The sequence below is a fragment of the Pholis gunnellus genome, assembly GCF_910591455.1.
Source record: "Pholis gunnellus genome assembly, chromosome: 1".
In the NCBI taxonomy this organism is placed as follows: domain Eukaryota; kingdom Metazoa; phylum Chordata; class Actinopteri; order Perciformes; family Pholidae; genus Pholis; species Pholis gunnellus.
This window is the reverse complement of record NC_136528.1, coordinates 14,684,709-14,709,450: the sequence shown is the minus strand read 5'-3', so window position 1 is coordinate 14,709,450 and position 24,742 is coordinate 14,684,709. Positions and strand designations below refer to the sequence as shown.

Genomic DNA, 24,742 nt, shown 5'->3' with positions numbered 1-24,742 from the left:
TTATTTACAGTTAATAAATAAATCAAATGTGTGATCTGCCTTGTTTATTTATATTCTGTATATGCTAACATGTTGATGTTTAGCATGTTAGCCGGCTAACATTTGCTAATTAGCACAAAAGACAGCATCAGCAGAGGCTGTTAGTTTTAAAAGTTAGAGAAGTCGTGTACACGTCCACTAAACCTCAGTGGGATGGGTGCTGGATACTAAAATCTATACAATTGCAGTAAGAGTACCTACACAGTGGAATCAATGCTCCCTTTAATTGTATTAGCAACGTTTGAACCAGACACAGCTGTCAAATATCCACAGGATGCAAAAGAGGGATCACATTCATATGAATGTATTAGTTGATGTCACTGGCCGTCTTGCTACGTAGTTAAAATCCCTCATTTTCTTCTGCGGGTACTCTTTGTTAGTCATTAGTTTTGTAAGTGTTCAATCATAAACAAAATTATTGGACGAATTGTATTTTTATTTACTGATAATGGCTCGAGAGGGAAAGTCAGGGGATCGCTAAAGGGATCATTCATCCTGAAGAGGAACATCAATGTGTGAACCAAATGTTTGGGCAATCCATCCAATAGTTGTGGAGAGGTATCACTTAAAACCACTAATGTGAGCCTCATGGTGGAGCTACAGGAAGTCAGAGGATCGTGAAAGTCAGTAGGATACATCCACGGGGACAATGAGTGACTGTACTAAATGTTATGACAATTCATTCAATAGTTGTTGAGATATTTCTGCCTGGACCATCCCTAGAGCTGCTAGCATGGCTAAAAATACCCAACTCTGAGGATCCCATCCCCCCCCAAACAGTGACAGATTAAAACACCAGTCTCCATCATTTAAACTAGAGAACCTTTATTAAATAATTCATGGTCAATTTCCATGAGGTCTCCGTTTGATATTCCTCATCTCAAAGAAGAACTAGTACTGCAGACCGTTCCTCTGGTTTAATGTGCATATCAAGGCTGACCTGCATGGCAGGACAGGGGGAGCTGACTGTCTTCCCCAAAACAGAATTATGAATAACAGAACTAGTGTCAGTCCACTTTCAATTCAATCATACAACATGTAATCTGGACCTTTTCTTTTAAATCTACAGATTGGATTAGATATCCACTCTCAGTGCTTTGTTCCCCATTGAGTGGGGAAATATCTTTCTGAATTGAAAGTGAAGTGAAAACAGCCCGGAATTAAAGAGTGCTGAAACTACACACAACAACAAAAAAAACCATACTGCTGATTCTCCATACAAACTGCTCATTCTTCACTTCGCATTTAAACTGACAACTGTGAAATATCCATATCAAGGAAGCTGAGAACGCAAAATCTGTTTAATAATATTGCCATTAATGAGGGTTTGGAAGGTACTGAAGACAGTCTTCACAGAAAAATGACAGGTCTCAGTAAAAAAAGTGCTTTGTATTGTTCACTCGGTAATTCGAAAACTTTGAGCAGTCTATTCACTACACGGGATAGATTATTAATGTTATGCTAAAAAACGGTGGGTAAACACACTGTCTGTTGCAGAACCGAATCATTTGTACAGTGGCGGGGCTTCACATGTCGCCAACATTGTTTTTTTCTGGTATCAGCTGACATGGGACAGTCGCAACTTTGGTAGTAAAGTGCCCCGGTAAGATAAAAGCTACAACGACCTGTGCAAAAAGCACACACGCATTTAAAGAGCGACCTGTTTGAACTGAGGGGGCCGGGAAGGAATGGGTAACTACAATTAGGAACCGTTTAGTAAGAGCATTCAAACCTGTGAATATGTTGTGACTATGTATCAAAGGTTCGATATACAGTGAGTAAATAGCTGACACGGTGGAAGCTTAGTTGCAAAAGTATCTAGCTGGCACTTTCAGACAAAAATATAAGAGCATACATTGGTTGTGAATGACAAAAATGGCAAAATGGTAAACAGATTTCTATCACATCAAATGTAACTGATGGCTCTGCAACTTTTTTTTCTTTTTCTTTTTTCAAATAACTGACACATACACACAACATACAGATTCGACTGTCCGCCGGCGAGAGTCTTTGAGTCGCTTAGCGTAATAATCCCCCAAAAAAAAGGAGCTCCAGACCAGCGTCAACAGCTTCCGTGTCTCTGCGATCAGCAACAGAAACGTCTCCGTTGAAGTGCGTCTCCTTCCTGGCCTCCCATCAGAGGCGGTTCAGTTCTGGCTCTTCTGGAAGGAGGCCAAACCAAAAAAGAAAACCCCGTCCCCAGTGTCTCCCAAAGCTTTGACAACAACTCTGTAATTTCCTTCTGCCTTCAAAAAAAAACAAACCCCGAAGCATGTTCTCCGGTTCGTCACCACTCAAGGTGTTGTGTAGCTGCTTGTATCCTTCCCGAAATTGTAATACTCCTCCATGTCGTCCATGTTTGCCGTAGTGAGTTTAGTGAGGTTTTGGGAGCCACCATTGTCCATATTGTCTTGTGATGTAAAGCTGAAGTTCTGTCCTTCATACTCCCCCTGGTTATCCATTTCTGGAAGAACTTCTGGAAAAAAACAAAAAACAAAAGCATTATAAAAGTGCATTTCCAAAGCTACCTTTCCTTACACCAAGTACAATCAGTGTCACCATGCTGAAGAACCTCCTGGGACAACATTGTTTATTAGGGTTACACATTGTTCTATTACTGTACTGTTAAAAGCTATGGGTTCTTGCATTGAATGAAAAACATTAAGGAATTATTAATTTCACGATTGTGCTACAAAACAAAAACCTTTGTCTTTTAAATATGTCTCTTCCCTCATCAACTTAAATGTTATCTCACATCCTAAGCCATTCTCTTTACCATTAGATATGTGTGATTTAAAAAGAAAGAAATAATATCATGTCATTCTTAGTCATAGAAACTTAGTCTAACACTTAAAAACTCAGCTAACCTGCTTCATCAGAACTGCGCGGGTGAGAATTGCTCAGATTTGATTGACAGTGGCCTGGCACCGTAAGCAGGCAATCCCAAAACTGTCATCAGATTCTGATTGAAAAGTTGATACATCACCTTTTCGTCCACCTCAAAACTAGTGAGATGATCATAAAGAAAACATAAAGAAATACAGAAATCTCTCATGCTTGGCAGAAAGTTGTGCGACCATGTTCGGATCGCAATCGCACATACGAGAAGCTGATTGAGAAAATAGTTTCTTAAGGCCTTTAACACATTCCTGCAAGACTTAATGTCGTAGTAATCGCAAACATATTACATCCTGATGTGGACCACACAACACAACAACAAAAGAGCCTTTGGTACTATTGTTGCCCGTAGACAAAGCAAGAAAATGGATCCTGAAAAATTACAACTGGGATTCATCTGTGAAGTTTAGTCTTCTTGCATATCGGGGAAAATAATGCGCATGACGGGGTCCAAGGATATTAAATATTCTGTTACTATCGAAGCAGAACATTTATCACAAACGATGTTAATTACTTATATTTGTGGGCGTGTGTGTATACGTTCTACAGCTCAGACCAGGCCGGTAGCAGGTAGCGGGTGTATATTCAGAGGGTCACTGGCGAGGATTGTGGATTGAAGAGGAGCACATGCTATACGATCAACCTTCACTGGATGAATAACCAGTGAAAGAAAATGTGTGACGACATGTGCAGCGGGCCTCACCTTGTCCTTCTGGTGAGACTTCCATGCCATGCTTCACCTTCATGTGCCTGCTGAGGTTTCCCTTCAGGTTGAACTTACTGGTGCAGTAAGGACACTTGAAGGGCTTACTGCCAGCATGGAGATGCATGTGGCCCAGCAGGTTGTACATTCTGTTGAAAGACTTGCCACATACCTGGGGGGAAAAAAATATATATATTGACATTGATGAACACAGTTAAGAATCTAATTTAAAAGCTATGCGTCTAGGTAGCTACTCGTAGATGGCAGTTAGTGATGAAAAACATCCTGCCTGACGACAGTTGCCTCAAAGCTTAGTGGGCTTTTCTTCCACGGTAAGAATTTGAATTTCATTGAAGCAAACCCGCTGATATCAAAGCGTATTATCCCTGAGAAAACGTTCTCCTCCTCACATAATCCTGTTACATTAAATTGAACTTCAAATGCATCATCACATCTCATTTCACACTGAAATTAATTAGAAAAAAAAAGTCTTCCACTTGCTGCTATCACCCAGAATATTATTTCTTTATGAATAAAGCGAATCAAGTTCAAATACTCACCTTGCATTTGAATGGCTTCACGGGCAGGTGGACGATCATGTGGGTCTTGAGGGTCTGTTTCTGGATGAAGCTCTTGAAGCAGACGTGACACTGGAAGGGTCGGACGCTGTTATGGATGAGCATGTGCCTCTTCAGGTTGGCAGACAGGGTGAACTCCCGCGAGCACACGTCACACTTGTGGCCTTTCATTCCCTGCCGGAGTCCAAACAGAAGGAACGGGTCAATCGTGCAAATATAGCGACGTGCACTGCATTTCTTTCCCCTGTGATATTGAGACTGAAGTGGATTAACTTTAAAGCATTTGGAACTGTGAGCGGGAGCTGCGAGAGGGTTTGAAAGGAGGAAGCTGAGGCAAAGTAGGTGAAAGGGAGAAGTGCATTCTGGTGATATCTGAGAACAACGGGATGCTATTTACTGTAGTTTGGCTGCTGATTTGGCTCATCAACAATCTCCGCACACAGCTCATGGAGTCAATTAACTTAAGGTACTTTAAAACCCTTAGCAGCAGAGTGCCACAATAAGGGTCATAAGTCAAATCTGAACACACAGACATGAAACTTATTTTCAGATTCAGTGCAGCTTAACGCTTTCCAAAAATATCTCCGTCTCTGATGTTCATTAATCCGCTTGTAGATCATAAACGTATGCTCATCACAACTCCAGCTTTTAAGTTTTCTTCATTATCAATCTTCTGTACACCCATGAGCATTTTGCAAAGAAGAACTGCTAATTCAGCAAATGTCTAATGATGCCAAAATGTAAACAAATGTAGGCTAACGTAGTTCACTCACTGAATTCATGGCGTTAAACTTCCTTTTTACATCCCCCACAGCATTATGGGAGCTGTAGTTCCAAAACAGTGAGAGATGGTTATCCTTCATAGAAGTATAAGAATGATAGGAGTGACAAAATCCATGAACCCTATTGTGTCACCAATATGGCCCCATCAACATGCCTATATCCCTGGAACAGTGACACTCATCTATCTAACTTGGGTATATTTAATTTAATGTTGGGGAGCCCGCAGTGTCAAACTTTCACAACTAATTTGTGCTATTGTGACTTAATATCTAATGTCATCCACAGAACAACAGGAGAGGTGTAACAGAGGGCTGTGATGGCAAAGCAAGCGTTTGTCTGGGACGTCAGTTTGGTAACGTGACGATATTCACATCCTGCCTGCGAGATGTTGCCCATCAGTTTGACCATATCAAAATCCGCAGCAGCCATTTTGGGTGTACCAAAAGAGATTACAACAGTACAGGAAAAAAAAAAAATCCCTTGCCGCCCGTCTTTCTTCTGTTCCAGTAATATCCTCAACCACATGCGACAGGAAATGTGTAGTCATCGAGAAGCAGGTCACAAGAGCAGACAATTCACAACATCCAAGGCCTTGAGGCTTGTCTAAATGAATGTGCTGCTGCATTACGCACTTCACTCCGCAGTCTATGTCGGCCTGAATAGCTGATTCCTGGTTTATTGAGAAGAACTAATATGTATTAAAAGGTCCCCAGTGGGTCGAGAGACTGCGTTTGTAAAAGCAGACAAATCTGTCTGACTGTCACTGTCTGCACAACAAATGTGTGTCGTGCTGCGGTCGTCCACCAGGGGGAGCAGTGAACAGACAGCAGGCTGAAATACAACAGAGAACATTCGACTGCTCTCTCATTTACATGAGGAGTGTGGCTTAGGGTTATTGTTCCCCTGGAAGTAATCAAATTTAGGTAAATCCTCAGGAATTCAGCATTTCAACTCGAAGTAAAAGTCTGGCAATTTGCAAACAGGGAAATGTCAAGATCTCACGTGTGGCGTATTTTAGAACGACAACTAATAATCAAGGCCTCAAACTGAGGGAGAATAGAGGAGAGGACGGTCCTGTGGTAATATCTAATCTATTGTGTTTTCATCTCTCTCTTCCTCACCCGTGTGTGTGTGTGTGTGTGTGTGTGTGTGTGTGTGTGTGTGAGAGAGAGTAGTCAGGGGGCACTGAGCAATTACAGACATTTCTTTCAGATGAAGACTACGAGGACTCCATGGCTCCGTATTGTGGATGTTCAGAATCAAATCTGTGTGACAGACGTATCTATTCTCATTTCCTTGATTAAAACATATTTTTAAGTGAGAGGGATTTCTTTTCACAGCTTATAGGAGAATTATCCTGCAACAGATCTGTCCTCTTTTTTTGTTGTGAACATGAATAATCATTTTTTTAAAGCTGGAAAACTCAATTCCCCCGAGAACACACATCCTGGAGCTTGTTCTAGGGAATGGCTGATTAACTGTACGCAGGGTGACCGCATGCATAAAACGGTCATATACCGTGCATAGCCTTTTCCAGTCTAAAAATAAAACATTTTGCTGTTTTTACTTGCTTCTATTCTGACCTCAGAAATGCCAAAGAAGTTTTAGTCACGACAAAAGTCAGACGAAGACACAAAAGGACAGTAAGAGTCCAGAGTATGGATGCCTGCCAGGGTAAGTGCTCTTACCCGTCTACTTCACACAGATCTCAGTGGGTGAAGGACAGAAGATCAGATCAGCAGAGGGAGGCTACCGCACCTCTGCTGATCCGACAGCATTTGCTTTTGCTCTCTACTCTCATTTTCTTTTACGTGACAAAAGAAAAATCCTTAACGGTCTAATTCATGCAGGTAATATCTATAGCGTGTTTGTAACTAGAGCATTCAGGAAGTCCGGGGTGGAAGTGTCCGTACCTTATGAGTGAGCGAGTGCTGACGCAGGTGGTGGAGCTGCACAAACTCCAGGCCGCACTGGGAGCAGGTGTAAGGCCTCGGGCTCTGGTGCTTCAGCAGGTGGTTCTGGAGCTGGCTGCGGTAGGCGAACGACTTGTTGCACTCGGTGCACTGGAAGGTGTGTGGCCCCTGGTGGCTGGTCTGGTGGCGTTTCAGGTGCGCGTAGGTGGGGAACTCCATGCCGCACTGCGAGCAGACGTGGCAACGCCCGCGCTCGTGCTTCACCTCGTGGGCTCGCAGCTCGCTGGGATAGGCGAAGCCGCGGCGGCAGAAGCGGCAGCTGTAGGGCTTCACGTCGGTGTGCTGGAGCATGTGCCGCTTCAGGTGGCTGGTCTGGGTGAAGCCCTTCTTGCAGACGGTGCACTTGTGGGGCCGCGTGCCTTGGTGGGTCAGCAGGTGGGTTTGGAGATGACTGGGCTGCTTGAAGAGTTTCCCGCAGTGCGGACAGGCGTGCGGTTTGATGCCGTTGTGGCCCAGGATGTGCGTGACCAGGTTGTACTTGGAGGTGTACGATTTGTCACACATGCGGCACTTCCAGCGCTTCAGACCGTCTCCCACATCCACACAGTAAGATTCATCGATCTGGATGTTGATATCCAGCCGGTCCACTCGGCGGCCGCCGTGCCGGCGGGGAGGCTGGGGGTGCGGAGGCTGCTGGTGCGGCGCTCCCGCGCTCCCGTCGGTCCACATCATGTTCTGGCTGCTGTCCTCGTACTCGCTCGCCATGCCCATTTCCGCCGAATCATAGCTGCCCACTTCGCTGGTCTGGAAGTAGCTGCTGATGGCTTCCTCCTGCTGTGTGGGCTTCATCATGTTGTTCCCCTGGTGTTCTACCTCTTCTTCCGCCTCTCTGCCACCTCGACCGTGGCCCCCCATGGGGCGCTGGCCTTGCAGTCCCCGGTGGCCCTGCTCCCCTCCTCTGTGACCGACCTGGGGGGGAGGAGGAGGGTGAACGTGTGTGTTGGCTTGCGGCTGGCTGGAGGCTTCCCGCTCACACTCTGTACAGTTCTTGCTGGCGCTTCTGAGGGTGGCTGGATCCACTTGCACTAAACCACCTCTGGGAGCCAAATTGTTAAGCATGTGGACACAGGAGGACATCCCAGAGTTCACCACTTCCCCTTTCACGTGGGATGAGGACACGTCACCGCCCTGAAGGCTGTGACGATCGGGGCCGACCATTTTTGTGTCCGGATGGTGAGGGGGCCCCTGCTGCCACCTCCTCTGACTGCAGCTGGGTTGCATCTGTCCGTCTTCGCCCAAGTTGTCTCCTAGGTAATCTCCGTTGGCTCCGATAAGCTGGTCTGCGTACTCGTAGTCGACTCCCTCTACTTGTGGTGCGGGGGACTCTTTGGGTTCGCCGGTGTAGAAGCCGTTGGGTGCAATGGTAGCGCCGAACACTTCATTCTGGGAGATGAGACCTAGCACGGCAGCCTGGGCCAGGGACAGCACGACTACTGGATCTGTCTGTGTGCCTATGTCCACCAGCCTGGCCATTACCTTGGGCTCACATCTACCCAGGCGCCGGCTCGCCTCCTCCTGGAACAGAAAGAGACACACAGACACAGACATCAGCATTGCAAGGAAGCAATCATCAAATATACACCACGTCTGACTAAAGAGATATAGTCAGCAAAGTGAGTTTGTTACGACTCACTCTACTCTGCGATATTGGGGGGGGGGGGGGGGGGGGGGATAAGTGGAACTCAGGACTTTTCCTCTCTCATCGTCTTCAGTTTAGGTAAAGGTCTGTTTGTTGTTTCACAATTGAGAACACAACATGGTTTGCTCAAGAGGAGTTGAAACAGCATGCGTTTGTCAATACGGGAAACTCGGGCTACAAAACAAATGGTCTCTATTCTAAACTAAAGGCAGAAAGGCAATGACAATCATTTAGCAAGAGCCAAACTACAGCACACTGTCCTCAGATAAAAAGTGTCTTTTATTGACACATGAGCCGGTTGTCGAGAGAGATAGGAGGAGAAAGAGACAGAGATAAACAGGTATTCATATTTTAAGGAGCCCTTTATAGCATCCCTATGAAGGATACACACATAAAAACATTTCCTGCTACAGAGACTAGCCTCATCACAAATCAATGTTTCTGGGACAAGAAGTCAACCTGAATCAAGGCTGTCCAAAGGCAAACCTTTAGATCTGGTGACTGGGACACGGGAGCTATGAAAGACACCATCCTAATCCAGCGGGCTAACCATGTATGGCTTGTGTGCTTGTGTGTGTTATGAGGGATAAGATGGCCTACTGATCATACACACAAACACACATTCAAGTACAAGAGGGGGAGAAAGAGGAAGACAAAACTGAGCAAGATTAAGACATTTCTTAAAAGAATGGAAAAGCAGTAGAGGAGACAAAAACAGAGCAGAGAGAGAATATAGGGGGCAAAAGAGGAAAAAGCAGAGACAGAGAGAGAGGGAGGGAAGTAGGGAGAGAGAGAGAGAGAGAGAGAGAGAGAGAGAGAGAGAGAGAGAGAGAGAGAGTAGAGCAGGCAAGAGTCTAGTGGAGGGGAGGGGGGAGAGGGAGAGAAAAGAGAAAATGAAAGGTAGAGGGAGAGTGAAGGAGAGATAAGAAGAAGAGGGGTGGGGAGGAGAGGAGGAGGAAGGCTGACACAGAGAGAGAGAGACAGACAGACAGACAGATAGACAGGAGTGGGAGGGGGGAGAGCTGAGTGAAAGAGTGAGAGGGTGAGTGTAAGGCAGCAGTCAAAAGAGAGCAAGAGGAAGAAAGAGAAAGATATGTGGAGACAGAGGGAGGGAGGGAGGGAGAGAGAGAGGGAGGGAGGGAGAGAGGGAGGGAGGGAGACAGAGAGAGGGAGGGAGGGAGAGAGGGAGGGAGGGAGACAGAGAGAGGGAGGGAGGGAGATGCAGTGAGCAACCAGGAGACAGAAGGAGAAAGAAAATGACAAAATGAAAGCCGGACAGAATGAAAGATAAAGAAAATTGTGAAGTGGAAACAGAGCGAGCGAGAGAAAAGGAGGAACGAAGAAGAGTTGAAAAGAGCTCAAAAGAGGGCGAACGGAGTTAACGCCAGACACAAGTCTTAATTAGTGAGAGACGAAGAAATCTGCAAAAGGCAACTTTAAAAACAAAGAAAACCTACCAAGAACCAAAAAGCACCCCTGAAGGCAGCTCTCTACCTGTCTTTCAGCTGCGAGTGGGATCAAGCCATGTTGCCCACCACCTCACTAAACTACCACTTAACATGCTACGAGGGAGAGCCAATGAACTCACCACGCTCCTCTTGCTGTGAGGTTTCAGGTGCTTTAAGGATCTCATTCTTCAGTGCGAGTGTGTTGAGTGAGAACAGGCTACGTTCCCTTCCTTTTTATACGTGAGGGACGAGGGGAGGCGGGGCTAATATCGCCTGCCTCCACCCCTCTTCTTCCAACACAGTTTTGATAGTGACTCTGGTCACACCATCACAAACGCAGACCAGACACAAACAAACATTCGTCCAACAAATCAGCGTGAGGCCGGTGGGTTTAAAAAACAAACAAACAAATAAAAAAATGCACGGCTCATATATCACTGGCTCCTCGATAGTCTGATGATAAATGGGCTAAGTCACCTCAAAGTCACAAGACACACACCAACAAAATAAAATCAACATCATATCAGTCTGAAATTATGGATCCACCAGGCTGCCTCCTGCCTCACTCTCCCTCCTTTCTTCCATCTCCGTCTGTCATTCTCTGTCTTTGTTTCTGCCTATCCCTGTCCGTCTCCCTTTCTTTATCTGCTTATTCCTGTAGCTCCATCTATTGCAGTCCTTTTCTGTGTATCTCTCTCTATCTCTCTCTCTATCACTCTCTCATTTATCAAGTAAGGTTTATGAGTACGAAAAAAGTGTTGGAAGATTGTTTTGTGCAGACTTGGATGCAAGTATGTGATGTAGGGAGAGGGGAAGAGGGGGGGGGAGGAGAGAGAGAGAGAGAGAGAGAGAGAGAGAGAGAGAGAGAGAGAGAGAGAGAGAGAGAGAGAGAGAGAGAGAGAGAGAGAGAGAGAAGGAAAAGAACGGGGAGGGCTGGAGGGGAGAGACAGAAAGAGAGAGAGAAAGAGAGAGAGAGAAAGAGACAGAGGGGGATGGGAAGAGTGGAGCAGAATGCGGTAAAAGAATAAAATGGAAGATAGATGGAGGGAGAGAAAAGGATAAAATGAGAGTAAAAGGGAGAGAATAAAAAGATACTATGCTTCTTTTAATGATGCAGCAAACAGGCCAATGTATCCCTCTCTCCTCGAATCAATCACACACACACACACAAATTGGGCCATTGATTGACACCAACCTGTCCAAAGTTCGAGTGTGAAGAAGAACTTTCATCTTTTTTCTCGCGTGAAAATTAGGGGAGCGTGGAGAGACGAGACAGCCGCGGAGCTGTGAGACGGTGCCAACGGTGGCCCGAGAGGGTCATGACAGTCAAAGCTCATGCACATCCTGAATCATGAAACGGAGACAGAACACAAGAGGGCAAACTATGGAGGCAAATGAGAAAACGGGAATCAGGAGCCCGACCAGCACTTCCTCCAAAGAAAGGAGTAACAGTACGTTACATACACAAAGTACATTTAAGATGCCTTGTATGCATTTTGCAGTGTATGTTGAAGGTGTGTTCCCTCTACAACATTCATTTGTGACAATCGTGCATCCTCCCACATCACAACTACAGTCAACACAGTCTGAGCTCTCGGTTTTTAATTGCCATGTGAAGAACAGCCGTGTTTAAAATGCGCTAGACAGCTAATGTCTCTTTTAGCATTGCTCCTTCTCAAGCTATGATTTGAAATGGCTATCATGGGAGATACAGTGAAACACTTTTGACACTGGGAGTTAAAGAAGAACCGACACGAGCGAATTGACACGACTGACAATCATTTACATTTCATTTAGAAGGAATAAGAAGTAGATCCTGAGAGTCTCATGTGTATATGATTCCTGCTTTAAATGTAAAAAAAAAAACATCAATTAGGTTTGCTTAATTACAATTAGAGCTAAAACCATCTGTTGATCGAATGATTGTTCAATTCTTGGATGAATGATTCCAAAGCATTCCATAATATTCTGACATTTCATAAACTAAATGTGTATTTGATTACTCGAGAATATAATCAGCATTATGTTTCTAATAATTTAGAAACCCTCCAGCATTCACGTTGTTTGTGCTTTGTTAAGGTGGACTACACTAGTAGTGTTTTTTATATCATCTCAAAATAAAACTTTACACAAATAGTTAACTTCCTCTGGGGTTATGCTGCTAGCACCAACCCACCTCCGGCCAATCACAACCCAGACGAGCAGCATTTAGTCTGTAAAGTGAGGAAATTAAACTCATAATGCTTTTTTAAAATTGGTCTGTTGCATTGTTCAGCTTTAAACTCCCAATCATATCTTAAAGGTTTTATCGTTTTGCTTTACTGTTGCAAAAGGTTTTCCATCTTCTAGCTCTAGAGTGAAGCTCATTTTATTTCTGTTTCGCAGCAGTCACAGTTTCCCACGGATAAAATCAAATGGGAGAGGGAAGTGAAACCTGACTAAACGTAGCTGCTCGAGATGCATTCTGATGGCAGCTGTAAACTGCTGTCTGTCTCGGCTGTATCCAGACTCCCTCTGGATCCATCGGGATTAAAAAAGGCACTGAGGTGGGACACAACCCGACATGGTCCACACAGAGCTGGCTGAAGACAGTTTGGCCATCGCCGTCTTTGCAGGATCCATGTTCGCGCCACATTATGTCTAGAACTTCTGATTCAAAGTCATAAGGCATCTTGCCATGGCTATTAAAAAACAATCAATTGTTGATTTATCGAGCAAAATGGCAAACATTCACTGGTTCCAGCTTCTGAAATGTGAGGATTTGCTGCTTTCCCCTACTTTGCATCATCATACTGTCAATTTGTTTGGCTTTTCAAACGTTTGGTAGAACAAAACAAGATATTAGAAGACTTCACCGTGGACTTGATTTTGTAATAACAAGTAAACAGTACCACTCCCAACAGCAAGGGCAGAAACTGTGCTCAATACATTTCGGTACCGACTGAAATGTATTGAAAACAGTCACCCACCAAAAGCGAGCAGCCAGCGTCTGCTCGGATTTGAGCTCAATGTTGTGAGTGACATAGAAAATAAATACACTGAAACAAAAAGAGAACTGACTGAAACAGTAGATTGTAAAGAATAACCGTAAGCTCTGTGATGTGGGTGTTTCTCGCCAAAATGCACCTTGGGGGTTGTAGTTAACTTCTTGCCCCGTGTTTTTATGTACTCGGGCCTGTGACTTTCTATCAAAGAACTACATAACATGTAACGTTGTCTTTGGGAAACATGAATGGGACTTTGAATAACTCTCCTCTCCTCTTGCAACTCCGCAGAGCGCTGCAGGAATGAGTCCTACAACCTGGAGAGGAGTTAGCATTTTAGCACTTTCAGTTCCCTCGTCTAGTTAGATGACTGAAATAAGGTCTGTGGTTTACTCAAGTTTAAGAGGTTTCAAAGTGTTGTCCTACGGTACAAAATACGTCAGTTAACACACCACTCATGAATGTTAAAAGCTGTTATCGTGTCGTTAAACAGGCGTTTGCTAACAAGTGGCTAAATGAGACTACTAAACGTCATCACAGTGACTTACTTATGCCGATTGCATTCGCGCTTTAAACAATGATAAAAGTGGTGTTCACCTGTGAAGATCATCTTGCTGAACAAAACTTGCAAGTATCATAAACTTGTGTTTCCCATCGGCGTTTTGTCGAGGGAACCAGTCCGATGCTAATCTCCAGGGTTGGCCTACAACACTTTTGTACCTGCAGTAAAACCTCAGCAAACTTCCAGCTCTGGTTTACGAGGCCATCGTCTCTGTTCACCTGAGCGGTGAGGCAGTCACCTGGTCCGTCTAGTTTACGGTCCCGCAAGGACGATTACGGTCATTTGTGGTTGTTTTGTAGGCCGGAAAGTTAGCCACTTGTTGAACAGAGACCAACCGAAGCCACCGCTGTGTTGGGGCCGATTGTTACGGTTGTGTTTGAGTTAACACGAATAACAGAGGAGAGTAAATAGCATCACAGATGGACGGGTTAAATAAGAAACAAATATTTCGTGATGGGGAGAGAAACTTTTAGTCAAAATACAGATTTTATTGTAGAATTCTAACGGTTTCTACCCCTGACGTGTTTGTTTTTTCTGTAACAGAAAACATTTTTTTAATAAAGTTTGCGACATAAATGTCATGGGGGAGTGTGGTAAACAACAGGATAGAGAGAACATGGAGGAAAGAGAGAGAAAGGGAAACGGCAGAGGACAAAATGGGGGCGTAATAGAGGAAGCAGAGAGAGAGAACAGATGATTGCATGGAATGAAAGAGGGATTGAAGGGGGAGGGAGGGGAGGAGATAAAGAGAACAGGGAGGGGAGGGGGAGTGAGTGAGTGAGTGAGTGAGCGAGTGAGTGAAATGGTGGAGTGAGAGAGGAAAGGAGAGAGAGAAAATGAGAGGCAGCAGTGGGGGAGGGGAGGATGTAGAGGGAGAGCAAGAGAAGCAAGAGAAAGAGAGAGAGGTAGAAAAGAGAGAAAAAAGGAGAGAGGGAGAGCAAGCAAGGGAGAGAGAGAGAGAGAGAGAGAGAGAGAGAGAGATGGGGCAGGGAGCAACGTGAGAGCAAGACAGAGAGAGGGAGGGAGGGGCAGTGTGCAACGTGAGAGAGGAAGAGAGAGAGAGGGTGAGAGAGAGAGAGAGAGAGAGAGAGAGGGGTAAAGCGTGATGGAAGCCGAGAGCAAGAGAGGAATAAAATGAGAGAGAGAGAGAGAGAGAGAGAGAGAGAGAGAGAGAGAGAGAGAGAGAGAGAGAGAGAGAGAGAGAGAGAGAGAGAGAGAGAGAGAGAGAGAGAGAGAGAGAGAGAGAGAAGGAAGGAGGGAGGGAGGGAGGGAGGGAGGGAGAATGAAAGAGGGTGAGAGGAGGATAGATGAACAGAGAGGGAGGGGGAGGGGAAGAGAGCTGAAGAGAGAAAAACAGAAAGAGCGAGCAGAAAGAAAAATGAGGGAGTGAGCAAGGGAGAAAGAGAGAAAGAGAGCACAAAACCCATTTTGTGGTTTCACAAACATGGCTGCAGCAAAAGAAGAAGAAGAAGAAGAAGAAGAAGGGTTGTGTTGGTTTTTACAAGTCCTCTCTATGTAACACAAACACCCGACCAGTAACATTACAATGAACCAGCATCAGATGTAATCACCCATGTTAATCATTGTAGGGTGAAAACAGCTCAGGTGTGTCGTGATGTGGTCCTTCCTAAAAGGAAACATTTTATTCTCCTCAACTGCTGAAATGCCAAACAGTGGCGGACAACAAGCATATCGTGATATATAAATCAAGACTACTGTGTCCTCCCAACACCTCCATCACCTCTTGTAAGTCGCTATGGATTCAGTGCAGTGCATTGTGGGCTACAAAGTAAGTCTTTGTTGTCTACATTTGTTTACATTTTGCCCATTATTAGCTATTAGCAGTTCATGTTTGCATAAGTACTCATGTATGAACAGACAACCATCACTGGGTTATGTTGGTACTACAGAAAACTTAAAAAACTGATGATTGTCAGGTAAGATGATCTATGGTTCTTATAAGATTCAAACACATTTATGGATGTGTATTTGCGATGGAGATCAGAGATAACGACATCCTTGGAAATAGTGTCGGACAAAGTTGTTGTTGTCATTGTGATCAGCAGAAATATGTTTGAAATACATTCGTTTGGATGCTAGAGCACAAAAAAACAACATAACCATTATGATCCTGTAACAGCACTGATACGTCTCCGGCTAAATCTATGGCAGTTGCGCCGAGCCATCCCATGAAGAGCAGCGAGCAGGCGAGACGCCGCTGGCACAAATACACGGTAGGCCCAGTACAGCTAAAGCTAGCAAGCAGGTTTGTCCAGCGATGGTTCAGGTTTGCACTAAGTATGAAAATGGGCGGGGCTCCAGGGGCTCCAAGGGGTCCAGGTGGTCCAGGTGCTGGCCGCTAGAGTTGCTCAGCTTTTTACGGCTTCCGTATATTTTGCACAGACGCTCGGTACACCTCAACGTTTACGCTTACAAGGACGAACGTGAGTGCTTGTTTTTTATTTTTATAATAATACTGAAACCATTTTGCAGTTTATTGCAAATGTTTTTTTTATATTATTACACATTTAAAAACTACTTTTACCCAACAAAGGTAAATTTACTGTAATTTGACATTTTGTCCAATTAAAAAGGAACAAAGTTTGAACTTGTTTTTGCCCTTGTGGTTACATGTTAAAAGGTCACTTTTCACACACACACAAATAACATGAAAACATATGTGAAGCGTACTCTGCTTCAGAAGGTATAGCATTGTTTATAGTCATAATAAAGCAGGTTAATAGAAGTGGTTGCCACAGAGATGTAGCTACAGTGTACTCATGTACTATTTATAGTAATAGTAAAGACTTGTAATTAAATATTGGACTCTAGTGCTCGCCACCATTAACAGTTGTGGGGCATGAGAGAATTCAAAGTTCTGCACTTTGACGCACTCACATTATACTGGGTTGAAATGAAAATTCATAAATAAGTGAACCCTGATAATAAAGTTCATACAAGAGACAGATTAAAAGGAAAAAACCTGAATAAATTAGTAGAGGACGATAACAATGTCATGCAGGGCTCGACGGGTCGCTCAACGGTTTACTGTCGGCTGCTGCTCTCAGTCGGCTGCTCGACTAATCTGTGGTTTTGGTCTCAGTCGACTAAGATTAGTCGTTTTGTCCAAAGCTGAATGACTTAGTTTTAAGAAACGTATATATATATGAGCACATCTCTAAACACAAGATTAAAAGTTAATTATTATCAATTTGGTTGAGGACAGCCCTAGTGTGTGTGCGTGTGTGTATCATATGCATATAACCTGATCTCAAGCTAGTTGAACACCTATAGGAGATTTTGGCCCGTCGTGTTTGAGAGCAACTGACTGTTCAGGAGGTTCTCGTGTTTTCCTTTAACTTGTCAGCCATCTTTATATCCTACAAAATGTTGCTCCTCTAAAATGAATGACTTCTGGTCCGAAAGCCCTTCAAACCAGAAACACGGTATTTAAAGTATTTGAACCCAATGCAAACCCAAAGAAACAATAGAAATAACAACAGGCTGGATCTGACACTAATCAGCACTGTGGAGGGAGGACACCTCCTCCTCGACTGCAGCACAGACGAAGCCATTTCAAACTGTCGAGGGTCCAGCACCACCGGCCATGAGTCAAACTGCAGTTCAGTGACACATAAGCCTCTCACTCGTTTCTAGAGATTCCCCTGGATTAAATAAATACAATGAAGTCTTAAGTATAAGGGCAGAGAGTTGGAAGTGCTCCCGTACTTGTGCCACTCTTCTTCTCATTTCTTCTCAACAATTAAATGCTGATGAGGTTTCGGCCTTGAATTTCAGATTTGATCTTAAATCAAACATTAAACTGCAGTCTATGAATATGCCATCAAGTCTTACAGCAGGTGTGAATGACAGATTTACGGGAGCCTATTTGCAGTGCTTGAGGCCAGTACACAGTATAACATATTTATGAAGAGCTGTCCTTTGGGAATAAAGTCCCAAACACATGATGTGTTTGCCGTCTCATCTTTGCTCTCCTTAAATGTGAGTGAAAAATGGCGACATGACTTATGAGCTACACATTCAAACACTGTTTGATTTGTAATTTTTCATGTAGATATCAAATATTAGAAGAGTTGAGTCTGGGTTTGTATGGTGTTTACGAGGACATCGATCCAAACTAACCTAGCAGCATTTAAATGTCAGTCCCAGACTAAATGTATTCCCACCATGTTTCATACTTATGTTAAAAATTCACTAACCCCTTTTTCATCCCTTCCTTTTTAACTTCCAGTACATCCCCATCACTCTTCTATTGCTTTTTTTAATCCCCAACCGCTTTTTCTCTTACAGATTGAGTTTTAATGCACATGTGGTTACAGCATGATGATCCCCCCCGGGATACATGTGAAAATACAAAATAGGACATACAAAGAACAATAACGCCCTTTAAACAACAGGATTAATGTTCTGGTATAATATGGATCCCTGGAGGGGAAATTCTCATTTCACTTGTTCTTTGGAGATCAGCTACACAACAGCACCCCCACAGACGAGGTGGAGATTCAGGGTCTTGCTCAAGGGCTCTTCAGCAGGGCAGACATTTGTTGAAATGGAGATTAAAATGTTCCCTGTTCAACATTTGCCTTTGTAACCTTATGGTGCAGTCATGTCTTTTTCTCCTATATATGGTTGCATACAGGGGAACATATAGAGGGGAAGATATTTATAGCGTGACAGTCGGTTGTTCACATTGAAAATGTGTATTGTGTCATGAATTTTCAAGTTCAAACCGTGGCTCCCTTTCTCACTCACGGACAGCTGGCCAATCACACATCGTGATGTAGATTTGAAAGTGGGATTTCGGAAAATTACAGATACGGTCGGACAAAATCCCTCTTAATCCAGTTTCCGAAGCTGTTCGACCATCCGACAAGATGAAGCATACTGGCAGCCTAAAAAGGAAATGCTGCACTACACCCATTGAATGTTTGTTTAGTGAGATTTAATCTCTCTAACATCAGTCTCGATTTTAAACAATTCTACACCTCGCTACATCTTTTGGATTAAATGTCTGCATCCCATTCTTGGGCTGGAAGCTCCTTCCTCACATGTACGGCTGATTCTCAGCATCTTGTATGCACGTTGTGAGGACATAACTACTTACGACAGTAACATAAACACATGACATATTTAAAACAACCTGATATGGATACCTTAGATTTTTTTTCTCCTCACTTTGTCACCAAGATACACACTCAATGGGACATTTTACAGTGTAAAAATAAACTTGTCAGCGCTCTCTGGAGGATTATGTAATGGTCACACTGTTACTGGTGCAAACTGGTAATTCATTCTTCAAGTTTTACCACCTGAATATTCCTTAAGGCCCCATATTCATTTTAATCTGCAACAGACATTTAACTAGCGACTTCATCGTGTAATTCTTCAGTACGGCTACTCCATCCCCCCCCCCCACCCCATTCACAGCCTCAGTGTAAACCCGCTATCAGAGCAACAGAAGGCGTCAATCAAACCAACAGTGTAAAATGGCTGTACTGTCTCGGACTCCCTCGAGAATAACATCATCCGTCCACACAAGAGGTGCAACTACCGGGGTAACTATTCCGAGCGTCGCCGGCCCGAGTTCTGCACGCCGACAGTGTCACGACGAAAGCCTCATCACTGACGGAGACAGAAACAGTGTGAGAGGACGGAGAGGGAACGAGAGGACGGGAAACAAGAGACGATAAGAGAAGGAGACAAAACAGAGAGGCGTCCACGTGCACGGATACACACAATGCATGCACTCAGACACACACACACACACACACAGCTAAAATTACATTCAAGAGGGCATGAACTAGGCCACTGCGCTGCACTATGCAGGAAAGTGGTAGTTAGCTAAGGGAACAGAGGCTTGCAGAGACATAAAGGCTGAAGGCTAACACTGAATGTGCTAACATATAGCGCTAAAGAGATTCATCGATTAATTGTCAACTTTTATATTAATCACCTACTATTTTAATGAATAATTAATCGATTTGAGTAAAAACACTGATTCCAGCTTCCTTGATGTGAATGTTTTCTGGTTTCTTTACTGCTTTATGACAGAAAACTGAATAACTTTAAGTTGGGGATAAAACAAGACATTAGAAATACGATTATTATTCGACAATGAAAACAGCCCAAGTTATACCTTTGTGACTGAACCGTTAGCTTACTACACACACTACCATTATTGTGAGCCCAGATGATATGGTGAGAGGATAAAAAATAGGATGCATCAGATTGAAAGAGAAAAAGGCTTAAACGATAAAGAGCAAACTGTCATGTTTTCACTCGAGAACAGGAAAGTCCAATTTTTAACTACAAATAATTTGAGCTGTGAAGAAATCAAACAGCTTGTACGATATCACGTTATGTTGAACTTCAGCAAAATAAGTTCAGCAGCTAATTTTTTTCACACAGAGAATTTGGCAGGATTTGGGAGGACTGAATAACAAACCGACTCACCAGACAACTAGTAACAACTTCACACAGTAAAAGCTGGCAAGGACAGAATTTAACCAGACCAGCAGCGAGACCCAAGCTGACAGACATGACTCGCACCTAATAAGCAGTACATACTGCAGTTGTCTATTAGAAACGCCTTCTGCATCCACTCCATGGAGCAGAACAAATATTTTACATTGTGCACTAAAACGGTGTATTTATAGTGGCATTTTTCAATTCCTCACTTGTTTATCAGCAGCGAACAGATACAGTTATTTGCCAGTTGTCTGGATTCTAACAGAAAATGAACACAACTTAATTTGAAGCTTTTAAATTTCAGGACTAAGAGACATAGCCATGCTAGCAGCTCAGAGAGTGCAGTGCTTTGAGCTGTATTCTAACATGATTACAACTGTTCAAGATCTTTGTCTAGCCATTAGCAGGCCAACATTTGCAAAGTACAGCTGAAGCTGATTTTACATCAGTTTAGCAGGTATTTGGTATTTGAAGTATTTGGCATGATGATGGCGCTTGATGTAAACTTAAGGGATCACCAAAGTTATTACAGTTTATGAATAAAAGCACCAAAGTTCGTGGCAATCCATCCAATACTTGAGGAAAAGTGACTCATCCTCTGAGGACCATGAATGTCTGCACTAAATGTTATGCCAATCCATCCCATAGATGTTGAGATATTCCACAGAATAAGTGAAAACTTGAACCCGCTGTTGGCACTGGAGAGAGAATCAGAGTATCACCAAAGATATTAGGGTTCATCCACTGAGGACAATGAATGTCAAATATCACAGCAATCGATAGTTGTGAGATATTTCAGTCTGAACCGAAGTGGTGGACCGACTACTGGCATGCCGAAAACACAGTATCCCTGACTATTAGCTACAGATATTAGGTGAAATACAGGTGACACAGATGAGTCTAGATTAGTTCAAGGTCCTATTTTGCCCATTGTCTCTAAAAACCAACACTTGCCTCTCTCAAAAGTGACAACAGCGAACAAGATTGTTTTTGCTTTGAATCACAATTATATTACTTCACATGTTCTAAGATTATGAGCACTGGCAGTTATGTTATTAGCGAACATTCAAACATGCCGAAGCTTCAGCCAACCCTCATCTGTTATGCAACGAGAAAATAGCAAGCTGCATTTATTATTAATGACGCCATACAGAGTAAGCAGTTAGCCAACTTAACGACACAAAGCAACATTTTGATGTAATTTATGAACAATTCAATGTTGCGGGCATCGTTTTCCCAGAAGGACCTGAAGTATTGTGGCTTTCCGATAGGACTACACAATACACATTACACTCATACAGCGCAAACAAACAAAGTGGCCTTACGCTCTGGAGGTCGTTCAGCACGGCTGTAACAAACAGGCCCTACACATTAGGCCTTTGTGCTTCGAGAAACATCAGCCTCTTTTTTTTTTTTAAACCGTGCCTGCAGCACTGCCGAGCGCTGCAATGTGCTGACACCATCATCAGCTATTCTAAACCTTTTACCACAGCTTTAGCCCCACATCCTGACAAAGAAAGGAGGGAGAGGGGGGAAAAAAAGAGAGAGAACAGCTAATTTTCGTTTTTCTTCATTTGTGTGTCTAATTGTCAGTTAAGATGATTGGTTCGGTTTTTTCAATGCATATTGTGGATGTCCTGATGGGCTTTCTGTTTGGCTCTGCTGGACCTCTTTCAACTCAGCCAACCTGCCGCTGATGATCCACGGACGAGTGGCTTATGATCCCCCGGGTAGCATACAGATTGTGTAGTAGCAGCTTGCAGCAGCAGTGTAATAACACATTATCGATTTAAACTTGGGGAAATTCATTCATCACCGCACAATTCAAGCTGTCCAAGCAATACAAAAAAAAAAAAGCATACTGTTAAACTTGGAGGCATTAATTCAAAAACAAAAGCACAAGTCTGAATTGTTGAGAACTCAACGGTGCTTTTTTGTTGAGCTTGGCATTTTTTTTCCCCACTAGACTATTATTTACTCAAGTTATTGGATCATCGTACGTAACATCAAAAAATACTATTATAATCATCGATCAAACATTCAACACCACAGATTAAGTAAGTCTGGTCCACATACCGGCATCATTCATCACCGAGCACAATACATGAAAATCACAAGATCTTCTATGTGCCGAGCCGATTAGACACATCATTAACACAAGGTTAACACCGAAGACAACAAATATAGCAGCCAGTGGAGAGACAGCAAGTTTGCAAATTAATATTTGGCAAGATGCCTTTGAGCAAAAACAGACAGGAGAGGTTATCGTCAAACAGTGAAAGTCAGAGAGGCTCAAAGCGGCATTCAGGGAGGCAGAGAACTCCAGAACGTGGTCAGTCACTGGAGCTGCTTGACAAATCCAGGGTAAAAGTAAATAAATGCACTCTTTAGAAGACATATGGAGGTGGAGTCTACATAGAGAACACACCGGGCCAGCACCACTTGACCAACACTCATACTCAAAAAGGACTGGGGATGCTCAATCATAGAGCTGCAATGAAATACGATCTCCTGACAAAAGGTTACTGTAACACTAGAGAATGGGTGAGTTGGACAAAGATTGTTGACACCCTTCACTCCCTCGAGCACTGAGATGATTAAATCAGTTTAGCCACGGTGTCATTTCAGGATGCAACCGACAGCAGAAATGGGTCAACTTTTAAAAACTGCAATCAGTGAGATCTGCAGCGTGAATTAAGATCTGCATGGCGGCGATTACTCCGGTCGAACCATGCTGAGTCACTCAAATATTTCCATCTAAATGACCATCAATCAGATGACCACAAGGGTAGGACGTCTTTTTAATTACTGCCAGCCACTGAAGTGCACTGACACCGAACTGCATCGGAGCACATCTATAGACTGCCACCCCTCCGGCTGCCAACTGGTATGCACACAGTATGCAGCTGCCTTGCTGCATGCAGCCAGTGCACCATCAAGACACTGCATGGCAGGTATGCGAGGGGAGGTCAGCAGTGTTATCACCCATTCTGGCCTTGAACTTAAATACACAGAATGTCACCGAAGCAGTGTACGTATATATATATATATATATATATATATATATATATGCAGACCCAGACAGCCATAGCACCTTCACTTCCCTTGACAGCCAGTGGGAGATGCAGTGCCCTCATTAGTGCAGTGCAGGATACCTGTGGCCTATCAATGATCTCTGACAGCCCAGTGAGGAGTCAGCCAACTGGTGGTGGCTTGTCTCCCTCACAGGAGCACGCATGCCGGGTTACAGGTTATCTACTGCAGTGCATCTTTCTGGTGCTTTGAGGTGTCAAACACCCCCCCCCCCCCCCCTCTACCCTCTGCACTGGGCTGTGACCAAAATGTGGTTCTCGGACTGAACGCTGTAAGCACCGAAGCAGCTTTATCTTCACATTGGGGTTGTGTTCACTTCCCGCCTGCGCAAAATAAACCATTATTCCGACCGAAACTCGCGCGGTATCTTTTAAAAGAAAAGGCCCGACAACTTAACAGCGAAAACTTTTGTTTCGAGACAGGCCTACGCAAGACATCTCGGCCTGCCCGCGTCCTGGCATGAGGAGGTGGGTTAGTTACGCTGTGTGTGTGCAGGGCAGCCCGGGATTAGTGATGGGCAGACCCGGGCTAACGTGGCCTGGTGTAGCCCCCTTACTCCCTTTATGCGTCTCTTTCCCCATTCTCTCTACCCCCCCCATCTCGACGCCATCTGTTTGTGGCATGAGAGAGAATGTGGAAGTAAAAAAAGAAAAGACGACATTTTGACTGTAGTTGCTGACCTACATCGACCAATTTGTTTCTGGTATAGCGTTACAATATAACAAACAACGCACCGAGAGACGCCAGATCGAAACGCTCAGGCTGTAAAATCGCCAGACATTACGCGCATACATGTTCTAGCCTGGTCGGGGGGAATTTAATAAGTTACGGTTGAAGCACTCCTCCGCCTCGCCGGGCCGGACAAGTCAACGCTCCGGCGGCGCAAACGTTTCCTCTATCATCGTCAAGAAAAAAAAAAAAAAAAAGGAAGAGAAACATCAAAATCGCAACTCACCTGATTCCAAAATCGGTTTATGGTGGCGGCGTGATTGTGGTTAATTTCGATATGTGGAAAAACAGTTGGTGGGTCCCCGTTGTGTGTGTAGCAGGAAGGAGGGAAGGGAAGGCGAGAGGGGCTGACGTGAATGAATAAACAACTGAGCTCCTCCTCAACGCCACAAGTAAAGGCGGAATGTGGCTCCCTAAGTGGAATTCACCACCAGCCATCAAACGTCCCCTCTACGTGGTCTTTATCGGGGAATACTTGTGTTTTAAACAAGCTTTACAACATTTGATATGGACTATTATAGCCTACCGATGCCACCGCAAGTGGCTGATTTAAACACGCCCACTTTTTAGGTAATCCATCCGACAATTCTATTATTGCATCATTTTTATTTTTATTTTAAATAACACAAAATTAGGAGTCATTTTTTTTACTGTAAAACACATATTTTGTATGGCTTTATCAAAATCCACCAGGTGGCGCTATCTCTGCACCCTAACAACAGGACTTCATTTGGCATGGTGACTAGACTCCATTAAGATCCCCTGCAGACATGTTTTAAGACATGTAAAAAATACTTTGCTTTGAATGATAGTAATTCTATTCA

At 43.9% G+C, this 24,742-nt stretch overlaps 1 protein-coding gene across 1 annotated transcript; it reads right to left on the bottom strand.

Annotated features, from left to right (window-relative positions):
* Positions 1 to 853: 853 nt before the first annotated feature.
* Positions 854 to 24,259, bottom strand: znf710b (zinc finger protein 710b). Its single transcript, XM_079165143.1, has 5 exons — positions 24,145 to 24,259; positions 6,915 to 8,489; positions 4,201 to 4,392; positions 3,641 to 3,812; positions 854 to 2,515 (listed from the first exon to the last, which is right to left on the bottom strand). Exons 2-5 carry the CDS (start codon positions 8,445 to 8,447, stop codon positions 2,334 to 2,336), a joined length of 2,079 nt encoding a protein of 692 aa, XP_079021269.1. The 5' UTR covers positions 8,448 to 8,489; positions 24,145 to 24,259; the 3' UTR covers positions 854 to 2,333.
* Positions 24,260 to 24,742: the final 483 nt, after the last annotated feature.

What these genes read in the sequence shown, in the direction of transcription:
- znf710b (XM_079165143.1), bottom strand. Translation starts at nt 8,447, where the DNA reads ATGGCCAGGCTGGTGGACATAGGCACACAGACAGATCCAGTAGTCGTG. An exon ending in AGCACTCGCTCACTCATAAG is followed by an intron (nt 4,393 to 6,914) that starts GTACGGACACTT and finishes GGACTCCGGCAG; the next exon opens with GGAATGAAAGGCCACAAGTG. An exon ending in TGAAGCCATTCAAATGCAAG is followed by an intron (nt 3,813 to 4,200) that starts GTGAGTATTTGA and finishes TTTTCCCCCCAG; the next exon opens with GTATGTGGCAAGTCTTTCAA.